Raw genomic sequence first — 21140 nt, 5'->3', positions numbered from 1 at the left:
AGCAATCACAGCCAAGCATTCGACAGTTTATTTACAGCAAGCAGATATTCCTAAATTACAGCAGTCCTGAGGGGTAGCCACTTTTAAGCTGATTACAAAGGAGCAACGCGCACACAGAGCGTTTTACAGAGTTGGTGTCATGTAGGCATTGTAGGGAGGCAGAAGGAGACTTTGAATGGATGATATACAAGAACAATATGGAAGCACACGGACAATACAGAAAAAATCTGTAAAACATATGACTTGAAGAAGAGATTAACACTAGCACAATCAAAAGTTACAGAGTTTAATAGGTTTCAGTGATTGCCCTTTACAGTCTGAATTAGGAAATTCCATACAGACAAAAGGGTAAACCAGTTGGGTGTTTTAGATAGCCAGGGAGAAGCAGCTGGCAAGGGTGCATGTGAAACAGTATGTATTTGCATAACCTGGGGCTCTGCTCCTTTTCCTGTAAAAGGAACCTGAATGAAAAAAACCCTGCATTTTTGTGGGGGTGGGGAAGGAAAGGTGGCAAAGATTTCTGAATTCCAGAATATAAAACTGTAACTTTTATGAGGACAACTCCAACACTACCCAGCTGTGAGGAAGCTGCAGCACTATTTGCATGGCTGTTCCAGGACAGACTTGGCTGCACTGGGGCTTGTATGCATGAAAGGTAATCTGTGCTACAGCTTGTACTTACTCCCCCCCCCCCCGCACATCACTAAGACTCTCCTGGCATGGCAACTGATCTCTTCATTCCTTTTCCTTGTGTGTAGATTGTGGTAATTTGTACCTGGGCAATCCCCCCTCCCCCGCATGCCTCATCCCAATCAAAATATTCCATCCATCGAGCTCGGTTTTGCCAAAGAAGCTGCTGCTTTCAGACTACTGTCATTTCACATGTTTTCTTGCATGAACCCACACATTGCGGGGAGATGAGGAGTCACAGGGTTACCTCTCTTGGCAAATACCACATGCCCCTCGAACTTCCAAGTTCCTCCATACTGAAGGAGCTTGATTAGCTTAACTGATGCGATTTGCTTTTTTGTAAAACTGCTTGCTTTGGAGAGGAAAAAGGGAAGGCAAAAGAATGTTGATAAAGTAAGACATATTGTGAAGAAGAAGACCCCCTACACAAGGTCTGGCATTCAGTGATCACATGAGGTCAGACATGCATGAGGTCAGACATGCAAGAGTCAAGCAGGCCCTGAGAGGGGATTGGGTGAGGGAACAATGGGGGCGAGATTAAGGAAAAAGGTATAAAAAGGATGAGTTGGTGAATTGCGTGGTGTGTTCCTGCCTGCGTGTGTAGAGTGGACACCCGGTTGCTTTGCTCAGCTAAATAAAGAAACTGAACGAATCTCTACCTGACACTCATTGGCACTTGGTTTAGTGGGTCTGTAAGTCACCTGGCTAGCAGGGACCTCAACAATACTCTGTGCCATTTGGTTAACTCTTTTGTTTTAGCAGGTTACCTTGATTTGGGGAGAAAGATCTGCAGTCTCCCACTGTACAACTTTTAACTTAGGACACTCTGGTACTATTTAAAGTGGCAAACAAGCAGAAGTTAGCCCTTTACCCAAATGCCTCCAAGCAGTTCTGGACTAAAGACCCTTCTTTATTTTTATTTTTTAACTCTGTGCTAGATTGCACATTTAGCTTGATTTTTGAAGCTGGGGTGGCAGCATGATTCCTCTCCCTCCCTAATATGCAGAAGGGATTGAGGCATTTGTAAATGTTAACAATCATGTAGGATTGTCATGGAAAAGCTAAAATGAGAAAGAAGGAATGCTAATCCCTTCAGCCTTTTTAAACAAGAGAAATCCTGAGAATCCTTCTTTCTTGCAGCAGGAAATTGTCAATACCAAATGATTAGGTAACCTGATCACTGGCATGAATTGTTTACAATGTTGTTGGTAGTTTTATTTTTGCCTAGGACACACTAGCCACTTATCTGTTTGATCTGACTGCATGCACACTGATGTATGTGCAAATTGGATCTGTGATGGGCTGAGTGTGAGGTAGTGAGAATGTGAGGGAAGCGAGGACTTGGGGTTGCTGCATTTGGTCTGGCACTGGGATCTTTGGTGGGGTGAGGAGTTGAGGTGGATGCCATAGGGCTACTCATCTCGTGGACTTGTTTTGTGTGAAACTCTCTGTGCAGGTGGGTGCAGTGCGGTGTCAGATAATGAAATAGAGTGTCATTTGTATGACCAGGGAAAGCAAGGCTAGTCCAGGGCCACGTGTGCAGCACCAAAGATTCTGGTGCAAAGGATGCTTTCCTCCCTAAATTTAAAAAAAAAACCTTGAAAAATAGTTAGAAGTGGGGTGCAGTGTTCCAGATTGGCACAGACACAACACAGATGCTGTTTAAGGGATAGCCCTTTAATCCCATTCCCCTTCCATGCAGAATCCCTTGGTTTGGGAGGGGGGTGCTGGGAAGTCCGAAGTATCCCCTCAATGTTGCCATTTACCCTGAGTCGATTGCTCTTGAGAAGTGGACAAACTGGACAGAATCCTGTGCACCTGGTTATCTGGGTGAGGATTGGCATTTAAAGGGACAGGCTAGTTTCCCGCAGGGGGTTCCCCAAGTTTTGGGTGCTAGCAGCAGGGAGGCAGTGTCAACATTTGGGGGACACCTGCAGCAATGGACCTGCCCCCAAAGGAATGGGGGGGCATGCTGTGAAAGAGAGGAAGCAGGGTTCTCCCTGTCATGGTCTGACCACGCAGATGGGGAGGGGCTGGCTGGTGTGGGCACCCACCAGGTTTGGACAATGGGACACCAGTCTATTCCTGCCACACTCCGCAAACCCCTCCCAGTGGCACCAAAGAGCCTGGTTGCCTTAGTGCAAATGACAGCTCAGGTTAAAAAACCACCACCTCTGATATTGAGCACACCCAGTCAAACTCGGTATCAGGCAAAAACTAGAGGGCAAGCATAGGTGGTCCTCTCCAAGGTACCACTGGGGGCTTCCCTGGGGAGGCACCTCCCAGATAGATCCCCTTGTGCTTGGATTTTTTTTTTAAGCCAAGCTGTCCCCAACCTGAAATGGCTTCCACAGCTAAGGGAGGATCTGAGTTACTGCAGGTGCCCTGAGGGGAGGGAGGGGAGGGACACCCCACACTGGGCCTGCTTGTCTGTCGGGTATGGAGGAATTTTCCCTGCAGCATGTGGGGAGAATTCCCAAGGGAATCGCCTTGCTGGGTGCAATTTCCAGCAAGTTTTCACTTGTCCGTGTGAGTCGATTTAATGTCTGTCTTTCCCTTTTCCAGAGTCTTAGGCTAGTAACCATTTCAGAGGAGAATATAGATTTTTTTAGACAAGTAGCAGTTATATAGAAATATGTGTGTGAGAGAGAGACAGTTACTGTGCTAAAATGGATGATAGATAGAGCTGAGAAGCTCTGAACTGACCTTGTGAGCAGTTCATTGCTTCTCTGCCTGGCCTACCTCAAGGGGGAAGCTGTGGAGCGAAAAAGAGATGCCTTCATGTAGTGATACTCATTTCCTTGTAGAAAGAGGAAGATAAAGATGTGGTAACTTAATAATCCATTAATTTACATACTATATAGTCCGTAATGTGGCAAATAAATAATCCATCCACACTGAGAGCCAGTGTGGTGTTCTGGTGAAGAGTGCAGGATGGTCTCAGGCGATCCGGGTTCTAGTCCCTGCTCAGTCATGCAGCTCACTGGGTGACTTTGAGCCAGGCACAGATTCTAAGCCCAGCCTGCCTCACAGGGTTGTTGTGAGAATACTGTTATGTAAGAATTACGTAAGCCTCCTTGAGTTCCTTTGAAGGAAGGGGAAAACAGCAGGACATAAAATAATGAATGAATAAAATAATTTCTGCTTAACCCTGAATGATAGTTTAGCATCATTTCTGAAAGTTATTCTGGTTTGGACTTTTCCAAAAGGAAAGAATTTTGAACTGTTGCTTGAAATGCATGTTAAAGTATGTTAATCTCCTAATAAACATCTGCATCTTGAAGTCCCTGCTCAAGACAACATCTGTCTCATCTTGGAATTCTTTTCCCACTGTTTGTTCATGTATTGCTCTATATTCACGGAAAAGGGTTTGCCTGAAGGGTTAATCAGAGTAAGAGAAACATGTGGTTCCATCCATGTTCTCTATTCTAGTTAAACTGGCATGGATACTTTTTAATTGTGCTGATTTAAGTATTGTGGAAGTCTTGCCAAAGTTATGAAGAGCGTCATTATATTTCAACCTTGGCAAAAGCTAAGATTACAATTTAGAATTCTGGAAACTATTGGCAGTCCATTGTTTCTAGTAACTATTTACTTACTAAAATAACAGCAGAATAGGGCAGCGTTAGAGTGCTGCTAAAGTTCCTGTCAAATAACTTTTACTCTTTCTACTGTTGGAAACGGCTGTGGATTCTGTGAAGATTATGCAGCTCTCATCATTCAGCACCCTCTTCTGTCCTATCCTGTTCTAGCAAAGCCCCGTTGGCCTTCTTGCTTATTTTCTCCACCAAGGTCATACCTCTGGGTGAGATTAGGAGTGACAAACAAAGCAAAGGCTCCTGTGTCCATTTGAGCACGGGATCTATTGGAACGCTAGCTGGTCCTGAGGATCTGACCCCAAAATCTGGGACACATCCGTGAAGGATTCCCCACTCTGTGGTAGCTACTCTTACTGAAATTTAAACTAAGAATAGCAGATCTTCCCTCAGCACTGAATCAGCAGTCCAAATAATTCCATTGATTCTGCATTGCAGTTGAAGAAACACCTTTAATACATCCAAATTTAGCAGTAATAGCCAGAACTACCAAACAGGTTCAGTATTGCTATCTGGAAGGCTCCAGCTTGCCCTCAGTATCTGCTCTCCACCACCCCAGCACCCAAACAGCGGGACTAAACTCTTCTGTAGGACTTGGGCACCACACATTGGCTACCACTTCCTCAGAGGAAGTCATCACATCCACCTTCTGTATTACATCCAGTGGTGGCTCTCCACCAGGGGCTCTTCTTGGCAAGCACTGTGTGAGCTTCCAGTGCCTTGCCATCAACCTGATTCTGGCTTTCCCATAATGTTGGCCAAAGGAGGGAGCGAAAGCAGTTCAGGCAGCCAAGGAAGGCTAAAGGAGATCAGCTGAAACTCCTCAGGTCACTAGGTGACCTTCAGCCAGGTGTGTTCTCTGGGAAACCAAACACAGGAGGAAGGAAGAACAAAAGAACCAAGTGGTAGCTGCATACTTGTTTGCTTAATGTCACGATTAAACCACTTGTATGACTTTTGTGCAACGATTTGACCTTGGCCCCTCCTGTTACAGTCACAGTGCGTCAAACCCTGTAATAAGGAAGTAATATTTTAAGAGCATACCTAAAAACATTTCAGAATTCCTTGCTTCATTCTGAAGCTGATTTTGCCTTCCATAAATGCAGCTAAGAGTTCTCCAAAATAATTTGAAAGCTTTGTTCTTTTATTTCCACGTTGTCAGGGTGTGCTGAAATTAACTGGATTGTAGGTGTGTAATTGTGCTGCATCTGACCAGTCCAGTTTGCTCTGAAAATTCAGAAACATTCAGGGGTTGAGGAACATGAAGAGATAGCACTTATACAGGGATACTGATGGGGAAAGTGACCACAAAGAAGAGCAATGTGAGATTCCTATTTATTTGGAGCACAACTGTACACATGTTTAGACAAAAAAGGTCTTAAAACTCCCAGCATTCCCCAGCCAGGCTGGCAGGGGAATGCTGGGATTTGTAGGACCAGTTTCTCTCTAAACATGCATAGGACTGCACCCTTAATTTGTACCCTACCTTTATTCCAATAAAAACAGCAGCTTAGAAAACTTTATCGAAACAATGATAAAACTGTGATAAAACAAACTAAAACCACAGTAATAACAGAAAGAAAGCTGCATCCAACCCTACTGGCTCGCCTGCTTGGTTGACTAGAAATGTCTTTGTCTGCTGATGGAAAGGTGGCAATTGAGACTTGCAGCCTCTTCCAGAGAAGTCTGCGCAGAAGACAAAATAAGCAGGGATTGTGATCTCAAATTCATAATGCTCTTGGGGTTAAAGCAATCTTGCTAATGTTACGCTGAAATGAACACTAGGGGAAACTGGTCAGCAGTGGGCTTGTATGAATTTTCCCAACATGTGTATGCTGTTGCTTGTGGAGGACCAAGCCTGTAACAGACCAAAATGTGGAATGCCTTCTCTTGGGGAATGTAACAGCTCTTCTTTTTCTTACATTAGGATGGAGAAGCAACATTTAATCGCGCAAAGCTTCTGAACGTAGGCTTCACAGAAGCTCTAAAAGAATACGACTATGACTGCTTTGTATTTAGTGATGTCGACCTAATCCCGATGGATGACAGAAATACCTACAAGTGTTACAGTCAACCCAGGCACCTCTCCGTGTCTATGGATAAGTTTGGATTTCGGTAAGAGCTCAGTTGCTGTCATTTCTCTGAACTCAGCACAAAATCATGTCCTGGAGCAAGTAGCCTTCTGATTCCATGTCAGCACTTTCTGAGAGAAGATGAGTGAGGACAAGCGTCTTAACTCCACCCCCACTTGTCATTTTTGTTATCTTCTACACATGGAAGTTAGTGGAGGGTTGGGGAGAGCCTTTTCTATGTCTGGCGGGGCCCTGTGCCCGGACTGAGGGCTCCCCCCTGGACCAGGTCGCCTTCCACAACAACTGAGGTAGCAGGGGGAAGTCTACTGCATTTGTTAATGTCATGGCTGGATTAATCATATGTGCTTGTACTCAGGAGAGCCTGCCCAGTGGAGGGCATGACCCCACTGCACTTGGGGTACCCTATTCCAAGGATATCTAACATCCCTCGGCGGTCTGGGTGCCTGAAGTAGCATTTAGGAAGTCCTTAAAGCCGTGGCCTCTTCTAGCCTGCCCTTGACCGATTACAGTAGTTCATGTTTGCAGAGCCACTTCACAGGGTAATTCCGGACACCTGTCCTGATGGGATCACTTGTTTCCATGTTCTTTTGGGAAGGCATAGCCTAAAAAGTGCTTGAAACTGCTCAAATAAATATATCCTATACTTTAATTTCCTAGCTAATTTATTTGCAGCTCTTGAGGCATGCGCCATATTGTATTTTTAGAAAATCAAATCAGACATTGGTCACCATGCTCCCATACCTCCTATATATACATGGATCTGTGGGTGCATGCTTATGCATGCCCCCCCACATATTAAAAAACCATGCCCCTTGTATGTAATGCTTCATAGCTCAGGATGGCAACTATTTGGCCATGGCTGGGAGAGTATGTACCAAATCCAACAGGAAATAGGACAACTCTAAACATCTGAAAAGAAACATCTTGTGGGTGAAAGAGTAGGACAAGCCTTCCAGAGTAAGAAAAGCTGTCAGGTCCCTTTACTAATCTGCCCATTTGGTATGCCCAGTACTGAAGCATGACAAAGTATCTGAGGCACTCTCCGACAGCATTGTGTGAAATTAATCTGGTGAGCACTGGGGATTCTAGCCTCACCCATCCTCTCTCCTCCTCCGAGATGGGAGGAGTGCCTGCGCCAGCCCAGGTCTTGCCACAATATGTAGCTGGTAAGAGCATGGTTTCTGATTACCACTGAACTGAACGACTGCAAGTTACGCAGCTTCACTAGGGACAGGTTTGGGTAAAGCAAATAAGCTGTTACTATTTGCGGAAAAGATGATCTGCAAAGTGACGTTTTAAGAATTGTTAATTGCTAGGAAAAAGCAAGTGCCAGTAACTTTTGAGTTCTTCTGTAATTCTGATAGAGAAAATAACAGCTGGTCCTGTGTGTGGAAGCAGATATTTATATAGCTGTCCTTACATATTCTTTTCAATGCAATTATTAATACTTTTTAAAAAATGACCAGAAGTGCAATCCATACTTTCCCAAGGTAGTGGAAACAGATTAACCACTTGCCTTTCTCTCTTTCAGCTTACCTTACAATCAGTATTTTGGAGGCGTGTCTGCTTTAAGCAAGGAGCAATTCCAAAAAATCAATGGGTTTCCCAATAATTATTGGGGCTGGGGTGGTGAAGATGACGACATTTATAACAGGTAAGGCACTTGTGCTTCAAGATGTCTTTGCTGTCTAGGGAAGCTCCTTTTTGGAGGCCTTTGGCCAGAAAGTGCTTGGCCTCCAGTGTCCTTCTGGCATCCCTTGATCTGAGTGCCAGCGGGTGACACAGGGTTTTCCTCCATGTTTTCTGATGTGCTGAGCTCTTGTCTAGGGATCACCCAGACCTTTCAGGCTGGAGGTTATGAGCACTCGCTGGATCAGAGAACTGCTCCCCAAACAGACTGCATGCTCAGGTGTAACAAGCCAGGGGGCAGGGGAGGCAATGCCTGCTAGTCCCTTTGTTCAGTCAGGAGTGATAGAAGCGACTGGCACATCTAAAGTACAGCCACCAGCAGAGGCCCTGCATGAGAGAGTTTTCCTTGAACGTACTACTTGCTTGGAGGGCTGCCTTCTCCGCTGTGATTTCTAAGTGCACTATCTACAAGAGAGCCTAGTCCATTCAAATTCATTCTTGTTTTGCACACCTCCAGTGAGCAGGGTTTCTGGTTAAAGGTGTGTTTCTCAAAATACAAGTATTTTTTCTGTAAAATGGACTTTTCTTTATCAGTCGTGGCTAATTTCTCAGAGTAGGAGTACTCTGCCTCTTCCAAGGTGACTCACTCCCCCTGGGCCCGCTTCCTCTTTTCCACCACTGTGGTGCTTGAGCTTTGCTATCTGGCAGATGGGAGAGAGTAACTGCCTGGGGAAAGTTTCTTGCTTCAAGTTGGGAAAACATTTCTTGATTCAGGATGCATCCCTCTGCAGAGGTGGGGCTTGAATCCAAGTCTAGACATGGGCACCTTCGCAAAATATTTTGTTTCCAAGGAAGGAGCATTTTAGCTTTCAGATTCTGTGTGTCCTGAACCAATCTTTAATTTGATTTAAAAACCAGAAAAGTGGAGGAATAATTGCCATTATGGTGATGGCAAACTGAAAAAATGTCATTCCGTTTGTGCTACTGGTGTGCTCCCTGTGCAGTAAAGGATTGCCAAGTAGTCCCCCAGGCACATGGAAATATGGAAACAGAAATCTGCTGAAGAATGACTACCCATACTGTTTTATGATGGGCACTTCCTCATTCTAGTTCCATTCCTCCCTCCCTCTGTGTATGTGTGTGTGTGAGAGAGAGAGAGAGAGGGGGGGGGGAGGGAGGGAGGGGGACTGTATTTTTAAAAATTCTCAAACCCAATAAGCATCCTGATTATATAATGAGTCTTCCAGAGTTGCTGCTTTGCCAAAGTGCAGCTTATAAGTGTAAAGCCCACTAATGTGGCAGCGAATTAGAACCCTTGATGGAAGGAACCTTCAGTATCATGAAAGTCCAGCATGTTGCTGGCTCTTTTAATTTTAATTTTAATGGGCATTTTGGAGATGCAGCACCTGTGCTACTAAATCAGGTGGAAGCTTTGCCCTTCCATTCAGCTATTGGGATGTTCTGGCACTGAGATGGAGTGGGACCTGTGTAAGCCTATTCTGTGCAGAGCTGGGACACAGCAACCTTGCATATTTAAAGATAACTCCTCTCAGTTCCTTATTTCTGAGCTGTGCATTTTTAGAAAAGAAGTAGAAGAGCTCGGAATGGAACAGTTTTATTTCTGTTGGTACAAGCAAGTGCTGCATTATATGCCACTGCTATTTAAGATCTGTTATCTTGGCTGCTGCCATGCAGTTACAGATAATGACTGAGTCATAATGCTAGTTGCTGGGGCAACCTGTTTTCTGCAATTAATGTAAGATTCAGGCTTCAGTTGCGGTAAGACAAGCTTGCACTCAGTGGCAGTTGATAAAGCGGAGGCTGGGAAGTGAACGGCAGGCAAGGAAGGCTTCAGAGAATGGAGTCAACCAGAGCATGTGTTCAAAGCAAGGAGTTGGTATCTCTGTCCCATGGAACTGCACCAGAGCATTAAATCCTTTGACCCCACATTTCTCTGCTCCATCAGTGACCGGTTTTACAAAAGTGCAAACTCACGCATGAAAGATAACTTTAACATCAGGAGTGCAAAGAAGAGGGTTGGAGGATGCATCCAACTCCCAGAAGTACCCCAAGTCCTTTTTAAATCCACATTGGTCTACTGCACCAGCCACTGGCTCAGGGGCAGAGCTCCTGCTTTGTGGCATCTCACGGGAGGGCTGGAAAAAATCATTCCTGAAACCCTGGAGAGTGGCTGCCAGTCAGTGTCAACAGTACTGAGCTAGATGGACTAAGTTCTCAGTATAAAGCAGCTTCTGTGGGGATCGGAGGGGGAAGTAATTATTTTATAGAAAATAAAATTATAAAAAGCAGTGGGTCCTCAACTCCTCCCCCCAAATAGAAAGGCAGAGAGCAAAGTATCTTCCCAGCAGCTGGGACAGGATGTGCAGACGAGTCATTGCCCTCGTGCTTCCTTGGCTCGCTCACACACACACCCCTTTTGCGCACACACTCTGCCTGCTTATCAACTGCAGTCAGGAACTGGGGGGAACAGGCTAAGTAGCCTCCCTCTTTCTCATGGCTGCATTTTGATCTGTTCTGCTGGTCGCTTGCTAAGGAGCGAGCAAGGGAGCGAAGCCAAATTATGGAATGCTTGGTCCCTTTTCCAGGGCTGGCGTAGTGACATCACCGCAGCTTGCAGTTGCAAATTGCAAGCACAGACTCTGGGGGTGGGGGGGGGGGCTTCCCTCTTTCCTGAATCTCCCACCCTTCAGCTTCATGGGATGGCCCTGGGTTCAAGTAAAAGGACAAAGGGAAAAAAGCTCTGCTCTGCCTTGTGTACCTGATGGATATTTTTATACTCCTCTTGGCTACCTTACCTACTCCTCATATTGTCTAGGCTATTGCCCTGGCTTTCCCTTCTGTTTTGCTTGTGCAGGATGTCGTTTGCAAAGAGTGTCTGGCTTGTTGTTCAGCTACAAGCTGACCTGCAGATCTAGCCTGCAGCGACCTGTATCCAGCAACGGCCAGGGAATGTTGCTCATGTACTGTTTCCCTTTTCTTGCTGGCTTGCCATCAAACCAAGCTGGCAGAAGATGCAGGAGTGGAGTCTGATGCTTTCCAACCTGCGGGGGTCATTGCTCCTTGTCTCTTAGCACAGCAATCCAAGGTGGAGAACAAACAAAAGTACAACTTCCCACTGTCAGGGTCAAGCCTTTGGCAGCGGCCGCTTGCATCAGCCTGCTGACAAACGTTTATTCCTTGGCCCTTGGGACTTGCATCTTGTTTGGAAGGCCAGGCAGTTTTGACATAATAATGCCAAGATTTTGGGATCTCCTGACTATGGGGAAAGTGAGGGGTTTGGTTTACAAGCACAGGATTGGGCTGTGGTAGAGGAAAGCAACCCGAAGCCTTAAAGTCTTAACAAAGATTTGCATTAAGTGTTCTTCAAATATCGTTGGGGGAAATTGAAGCATGATGTCTGGAACAAAGTGCTTCAGAGGATAAATGCAGGGCAAAGTCCAACTATTATTTCTTGTGATTTGGGAGTGATGATTCTATGACTGGAGTCTAAAATCACATTGCCCACCCTTTTCACTGGTTTCCAAATTAGTGGGGTGACTGATGTTGAGGCCCTGCCCTTAGCAATAGCCATTCCATTCCCAGATCGATTAGGAATGTGACACAGGACTTTGTAGATGATTAGCCTCACCTGCAGCAACATTGCATAACTCGCTGAGTTAATGGCTGCGGGAAGTACTTTAGACACTTCAAACGCTATATAAACATTCCGTAGCGGTACTGTCACATTTTCCCATGAATCCATTTGCTAACCTATTTGCAACCAGATGGTTCTTTTCAGGTGGCTTTAAAAGGTGTGTGTGCATGAGAGAGATGGCATTTATGTAATAACAGCATCTCCATTTGTTTGCCTTTGCAGGCTAGTTTTCAAAGGCATGGGGATCTCCCGCCCAGATGCTACCATTGGAAAATGTCGAATGATCCGCCATTCGAGGGACAGCAAAAATGAGCCTAATCCACAGAGGTTGGTCTTTTGCTCTGCATTCTGTGGACACCATTCCAAAAGAGTTACAGTCTATCTATTTTGTGTCCCTTTCCCTTAAATTGTCTGATAGTGAATGTTTTTAGATGTGAATAAGGCATCCACATGAGCAGGGAACACAGCTGCCCCGAAGGGACATGTAAGAGCTCATTTATGCCCTCTTTAACTCTGGGTACTAATTTTTACTAATGAATTGGTCTAGGAAACTTGAACTTTTGTCACTAACTTTAAGCTAAGCTACGAGCCATTTCAATCTATCTCATAGATTCTGACTGTGTTCAGACAGTGACTGAAACCACCCACAACTTATTTATTTAAGCCATGATGAGTTGTGGCATTTGCCAGTGGCCGTTTTGAAAATTCACCTCTCAGTGGGGAACTCTTATGGTTTGTCATGTCATCTGAACCTGGGCAGCGGGGCTTGTGTGCAAGTTAAGCAATCTGCAGATAACCCAGGGTAAGATTATTTGAGGGTCATTTAACCCTCAAACAACCCCTGCCACCTGTGTTCAGATGATAGAATACAGCATGGCAGCCCCTCACTGGAGGCTGAATATTCAAAATGGACACCAACACACAGTGCAACCCAGCATGGTTTATTCAAACCACGATGGGCTGCCGTGATCATTTCTTTGTTAGCCAGCCTGTGGTTCCAGCAGAGTCTTCACATGCTTTGTGAAGAACATTTGACTATCAAATATTTGACTTTGAACATTTCACTATAAAATATGTTGGTTTCATTCTCACGGAAAGCAATTAACCAAAATTCTCTTGACAAAGATGCAAAGTAAGATGCTGGTTGCAAGTTGGTATTTCCCAGCTGTAAATCTCTCTCATCTTTACAGGTTTAACAAAATTGCTCACACAAGGGAGACTATGAAGTCCGATGGTTTAAACACTCTGACATATACTGTAGTAAAAACTGATAAATTCCGATTGTATACAAAAATCACAGTGGATATTGGAACACCAAACAGCTAGTGCGGCAGAAGCATGGCAGAGGACTTGGCGCACCTAGCTGGGGACAACTCATCCTGTCAACCTTTTATACCTGCTGTTTTTCTTACAATCACCATGGAAGAAGAACGCCTTCTTTTGCCATTCCGAGGCCTTTCAGTTGGCTGCGATAATGAGACTTTTAATCCCGAACTTTGCTGTACAGTTTTTATAGGTTTAGAAAATAAGCAGAGATGTTAGCAAATATGTCTATTTTCAGGGAAAGATGGGGACACACGTGCTCCATCCACTGGGAAGATTTCCTGTCCAAACCCCAGAGAAAAAAACGGGAGCTCTGTGGAAATGCTGTCGTGAGGCTGCTGTCTGTCCCCAAGGGGCACAAACGAGAGTTCCTGGTGATCAAAGCCCCCGTGTCTACTGCAATGCTCTTCTCTTTAAATAATAGTAGCAGACAATGTGGAAAACATTGCTTTCACCACTGTGACATCTTCTGCAGTTTTAGGTCATTCCCCTCTCTCCTTCCCCCACTTGGATTTTAAAATCAAAATAGGCAACATTTATGAAAATTCACTGTGGTTACAGAATGAAGGACTGGAAAATGCTGCTACAAGTTGTACGAGTTTACATGTTTCAGTCTATAGCTCCCCTTCATGTAGATAGGGTCATTCATTTTTGTCTAATAACAACAGAGATAATTTCTCCTGGAAAGAAAAAGAAAGAAAAGGAATATACATATCAGAATGAAAAATTGCCTTAAATTCTTTTCTGCTGGCAGAGGGGATTTTAATTGTTCAGGCCTCTTTGCTCAAAAAGTAGCTTTGCATAGCAAAAATATTCAAGCTCAGAGCTTAAGTGCCAGGTGGTGTCCACTTGGTTGTGCCTAGGAGTGCCCTCAGCCCATTCATCATCTTGGGCTTACGTGCACCCTGGGGGCAGCAGGGGTGGGGAAGTGTGTGGTGAAAATTTGGACCATATTTATTTGAATGCAGCTTGCTCTCTCCAGCCTCCCACTTGGGTTAGGTATTCAGAGCAACACCAGGTTCAAAGAATACACCCAATACAGGCCAGATCATGCAATGCTTTCTCTCTGTCGTGAGGCCCACCACTGGGAGACTTGGGGCCAGAATGTATGTAATGGGCTCATGGGCACCAGAGGACCCTTCCAGGTGCTCCATCCAATCTATACTTGGGCTGGGGAACGAGTCACCGTCTAGGCATTGTTAGATTGCCACCCCCATGAGCCCAGCTGGCATAGGCAACTATGAGAAAGCTGCAGTTCAGGTGGCTTCACTCAGTGTCCTGGACCAAATGGCCTTCCGTCATGGTTATTTTGTGATATGACACTTTCCGCATCCCTCTTCTAAATGGACGTACTTCATGGCTCTGCCCATTGAGCGTCCAACCATTTGCTGTCGAAGCAGTGCTCCACCAGGCTCAGGAGGGCTGCCTGCAGATGGGAATGACCAGAAGTGACCTTTGTCCAAGACCTTCCCTGCTACTTTGCAGTCTTGCCATGCAACTGGAAACACGTGGAAGCAGTGCCTCAAAAAATAAGGTGTGACTGGCTGAGGATTTGTTGAGCCAACAGGGCCCATTTTCTACGGGTACATAATAACTAGGTTTGGGCAACGCACAATGGCTTGTTGTGGCACCTTGGGCCATGCTGAGCTGGGCTCTGCACTGCAAATTCAGGGTTGTTGTGCTGCGCAAACCCAGAGAGCATGGGCTATGCATGGGGTTGAACCCCATATAAGCAAATTCAAAATGGCAGCCACACGCACTGCAGCCTCACTGTAGGTTAAATAACCCCTGGGGATCTGCTTTGTCATGTGAACGGGCCTAATGGCATCCCTGCGCAGCCTTGGAGTGGACAGGTTATAGAGACAGGGCCAAGATGCAGATTTTGAGTGCACTGACTAAACATGCTGGAGGCCCCGCATGGGAGCACCTTCTGAAGCAGAGTAGGATTCCACCCCTGCACTCGTCATCTTTTTCTTCTGCCTGCCTGCAAAGCTGCCTCCACAGATGATAGCAGAGCAGGTGAACTGGCAACCAATGCTGTATTGCTGAGGTGCAATTGCTCAGTGAACCCCCTGCTTCTTGGCATTGCAAAAAAACCCCAAACCCTTCCAACTGGCAGAAGTGCTCTTTCTGGATTGCCTTATGTGTGAATGCAGCCTCTTAAAGCCAAATGAGATCCTGAACGTTGTAGACTTTCATTTCACAGTTTATTTGCATCAAATGCTTTCTTGCAATGGGATGGCAGACCGTTTGCGCATTCAGGGCTCGTGATGCACCCTCTTTGCTTTTAAAATGTCTTATCGGATATGTTTACCATTGTAAAGTGTTAAGTATTGTGCAAAGGTCAACAAAATGTTTTTTTCTTGCAGTGTTGTGTGTAAAACTTGAAATGAGCTCCTGAGTTTTATTGTAACAAAATGTTAGTGTGGGGCAAGGTATATAAAATCTAATTGCACCATAAAGCAGCACATTAACACTGTTAATATAAGCTGCAGGCAAAGTCATGTTAAAACAAGGTTTTACTTCATACAAACCATCATGGTGAGGTTCTTTGCCTGTTCTTTTGACAGGCTGACATTGAAGCTGCAGCACAAGCATGTGTTATTGTTGCTTTCGGTTATAGCTTCTGTATAGGGTTGGATCTTGCCTTCACATATATTTGCAAACCTAAGTGATTCATTGTGGTCTCTGTGCATCACACATCATGGGTGCTATGCCAGCACAGTGCCTGTTGCCGGGAAGATTTAATACCTTTAACAGTTTTTGGCGGGAACTCCACCCCCGCATAGTATAAATGGTTGGAGTGCCCACCCTTTCCCCAGTCTGCTTGCGACCCTCTTTCGCTGTGCCTCGGGCCTTTTTCTCTTCACTTGTCTCATCAAAATCTTGATTTTTTTCCCCATTAGAATTCTTTTTTTTAAGCATGATTTTTATCTTTTACATGGGTTTTCATCCAAGAAACTGATCCACACCAACTCAATTTTAGCTGTGCTTATAGCTTCAGGGATTCTCAGAGCATTCCCTGCATCCTGCACAAAGCTCATGTAGAGCTTTAGCCTTCTTCTGCCTTCCCTGTTTCTCCATTGATGATAAGCAAGTGCCTTGAGGAACAGCAGCTTCCGTATTCCTCAACAATCTCCATTTCAGCCTTCAGGCAGCTCTGACCCCAGGGCTTGCCATCCCCTGCTCCTTCTTTTAAAGGGTGTGGGTTTATGGCCGTTTCCTCCCTTTTGGATTCCTCCACAATCTTTTTAGATTCTCCCAATCATCCAACATCCGTTGCCCACACATTCCCATTAGGAAAGCCAAGAGGGCAATTTGTGGCTTTAGGAAGGGGCAAAAACAGGCATGCTAAATTCCATCTGCCACAGCCTTGCTGTTGAGTCCAATGGCAGTAGAGCAAGAAGGAACCTGCCCTCCCCACTTGGCCTCTTTTTTGCTGGCCATGCTTTGGATTGCCTCTTCCTTGCCGGCCATGCTTTGAACTGCTACCGTAGTGCCTTCCCCCAAAGCTGGCAGCTGTCACCAAAGTTGGGCTGCAGTGAGCAACCCTGAATGTTTGCATTTTTCAGTCAGTGGTACAGAAGGCACTTCTCAGATGTGGGATTCTGTAGCTGAGAAACCAGTGCAGATTCTGGACTCACTCCTTCCTTCATTGCCTCTGGCACTTTCTGAGTTCCCTTTATCACAAGGTAGAAAAGTAAATGTTCAAGCTGAGTAATTGCAGCTTTGTTTAAATGAGATGGCCCCTGTTCCATTGAGAAGAAAACTTCTTTAAAGACTTAATTTCTCTGGTAAGATCTCCTGAGCAGTCACTCTCCTTGCCAGGAGAGGAGTTGAAAGGAGTCCTCTGTTCTGCAGGTAAAACTTTTGAAACAGACCTTGGCTGTCCCAAATGGAAGATCTTGCTATTTGTTTGTCTTACTCCAATTTGACAAAACAAAGAGGTGAAGGCTTGCAAAGGACTGTGTCACATTTTATTTAGCTGGTAGTTCTTTGGTGTTTATGTGTGTGTGTGATTGTTAGTCTTCTATGCATATTGGATCCAATATTTCTATTTATTTAAATGTACTGAGCTGCTTGCTTTCTCTACTGGGTCTGGAAACCAGTATCTGGAATGGAGGTACATTTGTTGCTCTCACCTTAAAATGTAATCACATGTTTGGAGACGACTGCAGTAATGCTGGAATGTGCCTTTCCTGAGAGGTCAGTGGCAAGATCTTTTTGTTAACGCTAACTAAAATGACCTTCCCTAAGCCAGCACCCTGGAGATGTTTTGGACTCCAAAATGGCCCCAAAATTCTCATTGTGGGCCATGCTGTCTGGGGTACTGGGAGTTACAGTCCAATACATCTCATGGGCACCTGCTTGAGGAGGATTGAATTAGTATTAACGAAGAACGGGGAGCTTGTTTAAGAATGTCCAGGCTACACTGCTTGTATTTGAATGCAGTATTTACCTGAACCTCAATCCAGTCAATGCACTTTCTCTGAGATGGCTCAGTTACAGAGGCAGGAGATTCCATGTTTGAATGCAAACACTTGCAGAAGTGGGCAACCTTGGGTGGTCTGGGGTCCAGTTTCCAATCCCTGGCTTCCAGGGGCTTCCCTTCTGCTGTTGCATGAATCAGAATAGTGCCATAATATTATAATGCATCCGGTTTTCTAATTTCTTAAGCAATTAGAAGACCCCACTACCAATCTTTTGTTGAAATTACCTGTTTTTATCATTCTGACAGAATCTGAAGTGCCCACTGTCAAATAACAAAATAATAATAATTAATAATAATAATAATGTCCTTCTGGAAAGTTAGGCTATTCTTGCTTTGAATGGTTCCAGAGCAAAATACATGTGAAAGCCCTCTATGACAGTTAAAGAGGTTAAAGTTGGAGACAGTCAATACGTTTAAAGCTGTTTGAAAGAAGCTTCCCTTCTGGAGTGCTTGTGCATATTTATTTGGCCCCATTATCAGCTCTGTTCAAAAAGATCTTGTTGGATTTGGGATGCAATGTAACCCCATCCCAAAAGCCCACTTCCCAGATTCAGGGGTGGAAAAAGCATACATACCATCTCTCTCCTAAACTGCCTATCTCCTTGGAAAATGCTACGTACCATCTGTCTCTAGGCTCCTTGAACATTAGGAGGCATTTAAAAGCCTGGCCAGATCCGGGAACTACCAGGTTATCTCTAGTACTGGGGCTTTGTTATTCTGAGCCTAGAGTAAGCTGAGTTCTGAACAGTACAATATTCTTTGTAGTTTACAGACATTCTATGCAAGCAACTTAGGTATCATAAATAGTTTTGGTATGCATATGTGTGTATGGATGTGTGTGATGCATGTGAAGATCAGGGAAAAATTGTCACAGAAACCGTTTTTCACTCTCTGAGAGGTGTATTAGCTTTCAGCTTGAAAGACTTTTGACAAAAGTGCCTTAAAGTATGTTCATGGGTGAGGTTTGGGAAGAGACGAGGAAGTCTCCTCCATAGAACAACATTTGGTAAGTTACTTTATATTTGCTGTGGGCTGATTTTTGTCTTTACAAGTTACAGCATTAAAGACTTAAATAATAAAATCTGGTTACTTAAGGAAAAATCGTTTCTACTCTTATATTTTGATCCCCTGCTGCTTTCCCTCCCTGGTTTCTTCACTAAGAATTGACTCACCTTTCATTTTAAATTGTGAAAGAGTACATGAAACCCTTTTATCTTACACCGGGGCAGATGGTGGGAAATGTTTATCCAAACATGGTTACTCAGAAGTTCAGGTCAGTTAGGAAATGGAGGTTTCCCATTCCTGGATTAGCAGAAATTGGGGCTTCCGAAATTACCTTTTAGTTGCACGAGAGCCACTGTGACGTGAGCCTCCCTGCATGTAACTGGCAGCCTTAGAAGTCCATGTGGAAGAAGCCCACACTGCAGCTCCTTAGCGCCCCCCCTTCTGGATTTATTTTAGGGTGCAGAAACAAGACTGAAAAGCCCACTCCTTGATTTCATTGTACTAAAATAGCAAATTAGAAAGTGTAATGTAAGCCCACCTTCCTCAACCTGTTACCCCAAGGTGTGGGAGATTGTAACACCCACTTTCCCAGCCATGGCCATCCTGGGAGTTGCAGTCCAACACACCTGGTTGGGGAAGGCAAGTACTGGCATTGCTTGCAGTTCTTCTTTAAACCTTGTAGTGTGATTATTTGTAACAGATGGTGCACCCTCTCCTTGCCCTTCATATGCACAGCTAGGCTAAGTTAATGCTTTTGTCTCATGTGATGTGCCCAGTCATTCCACAGGTGCAGCTTTCCATGCACAGAACATGGAGGGGAAATGATTTGGAAGGCCCTCTGCTGGTATAACCTTCCCCAATCTTGTGGCCCCTAGATGTTTTGACCCACAACTGCTGTCAGCCATAGCCAGCATGGCTAATGATCAGGGAAGATGGGTACTGTAGTCCCAAACATCAGGCTATGGAAAAATGATTAATATAACTGTGATTACAGAGTATTTAATTGTTATATCAATAGCCAACTTGTGCAGAGACTGCTGAGTAAGTAGCTGCAGGTAAATGGCAGAAATATTTCCATTTTGCATTATAGGTTGGCATCATGTTCAGTTCTCAAGCAACCCAAGTTCCACACCAAAAATATTTGAATTCTGTTACCTTATAAATTAAGCAATTGAAGCAAAGATGCATAAATATCACAGCAGATGGAGAACCTGAATGTGGGTAACCATGATAAATAAGCAATTGCAGTCTGAAGAAGCACGAAGGGGCAGTTCCCCACCTCACCCTATCAGCAGTTCTTGTGCCAGAATCTCTTTTCCCAAGGGCTAGATAAGTGCTGGCATGGGAAAGAGTCACTGCATGGCCTTCTTCCCTCTGGCCTCAGATTTCTGGTGTTATGGAACCCTGCTGATGCTTGCATACGGCTCAAGGTCCAATTGGAAGAGAATCTAATTGTGGCACAAGGAAGGAGGAGTTTCTGTTGCAGCAAGCTGCAAAATCCCCATAGGAGTCTTTAACCTTAAGGACTAATGCTAATTATCCCAGGAGGAAACAATCATTTGTTTGCTGTTTATCAAATACCCTCTACCATTAATCAGCACAGTATACCTCTGGCATTCTATGGATGATTTTTTTTTGGGGGGGGGGTTGTTCATTTGTTTTGCTGTTCACTATTGTTGCCCATATCTACACATGTTATAACAATGGTCTCATTTTTTTATACTGACAGCAAAATAAAGTATTTTTTTAATCAATATGTGTTGTGGTGTACTTGAAATACATTTATTTTGTTCCTGCCTTACTTTGTGATTTACTTTCTTCCTTTGAATATTCTACATTTGTTATTCAAAGAACCAAGATGCCAGAAGAAGTCCATGCCGCAGCTGTTGCTGGATTATTTCAGAGTGGAAGTGTGAGGTTTTACTCACCCGGATATTAAACATTCCATGAACTTTGAAAATAGCACATAAGACAAAGAGCTCAATGCTAGCATTTTATTTCACTGATTTCTCGTTGACTATGAGGGAGCACTGAAGCATCCAGCTTTTCTCCCATTTACAGCAAGAGTTGCACCATAGAATTTTCTCCTGTTTACATAAGATGGTTCTGATATGATACTCATTTGAAAAATATTTAAGCAGACTTGTGCACTGTAGCCTCTTTCCTCTTAAGTATGTTCTACCTGTACAGATCTGTAAACTGGCAGTGAACTTGGAGGCTGCAAATTGCAGGTGCCTGATCCATTTTTCTTCAAAAGAAAAAAAATCTCAGCAAGGAGTACACTTAGCCTACTTAATAGTTCCCCTGTTGGGAATAAAGACTACTGAAACAAAAGCTGTGTTGATAATGTGTGTCGATTGTGTAAGAATAACATTAGGTAGGTTTATTCTGCATATTGAGATAATGGAGACAAATGTCTAACCAGAGATATATTACAACTTGAAACAAGAATACAAGATTTTAATAACCAAAAGAAAAGAGCTAAAGAGATATATGAAATTTGTTACTATGTGTTGCGCAAAAGAAGAATGATAAATTATTTTGGCAACTTGTAATGGGAGTCTTATCAGAGCAATATGAATATCCTGCTTGTTGTCTTTCTAATCATGAGTGGGAAAAACATTTTTCTGCAATATTTCAGGATTCTAATATTCTTT

General features: G+C 44.2%; 1 protein-coding gene across 1 annotated transcript in view; it reads left to right on the top strand.

Moving 5' to 3' along the window:
- Window positions 1–18579, top strand: part of B4GALT1 (beta-1,4-galactosyltransferase 1) — a 59473-nt gene extending 40894 nt beyond the window's left edge. The window contains exons 3-6 of the mRNA XM_044418865.1: window positions 6214–6401; window positions 7911–8033; window positions 11886–11990; window positions 12854–18579. Of these exons, the coding sequence (XP_044274800.1) occupies window positions 6214–6401; window positions 7911–8033; window positions 11886–11990; window positions 12854–12989 (552 nt within the window). The 3' untranslated portion in view covers window positions 12990–18579. The remainder of the gene's footprint in view (window positions 1–6213; window positions 6402–7910; window positions 8034–11885; window positions 11991–12853) is intronic.
- The last annotated feature ends 2561 nt before the right edge of the window (window positions 18580–21140 follow it).

Source organism: Varanus komodoensis, unplaced genomic scaffold, assembly GCF_004798865.1.
Source record: "Varanus komodoensis strain SLA01 unplaced genomic scaffold, ASM479886v1 scaffold94, whole genome shotgun sequence".
NCBI lineage: Eukaryota > Metazoa > Chordata > Lepidosauria > Squamata > Varanidae > Varanus > Varanus komodoensis.
This window is presented reverse-complemented; position numbering and strand designations above follow the sequence as displayed.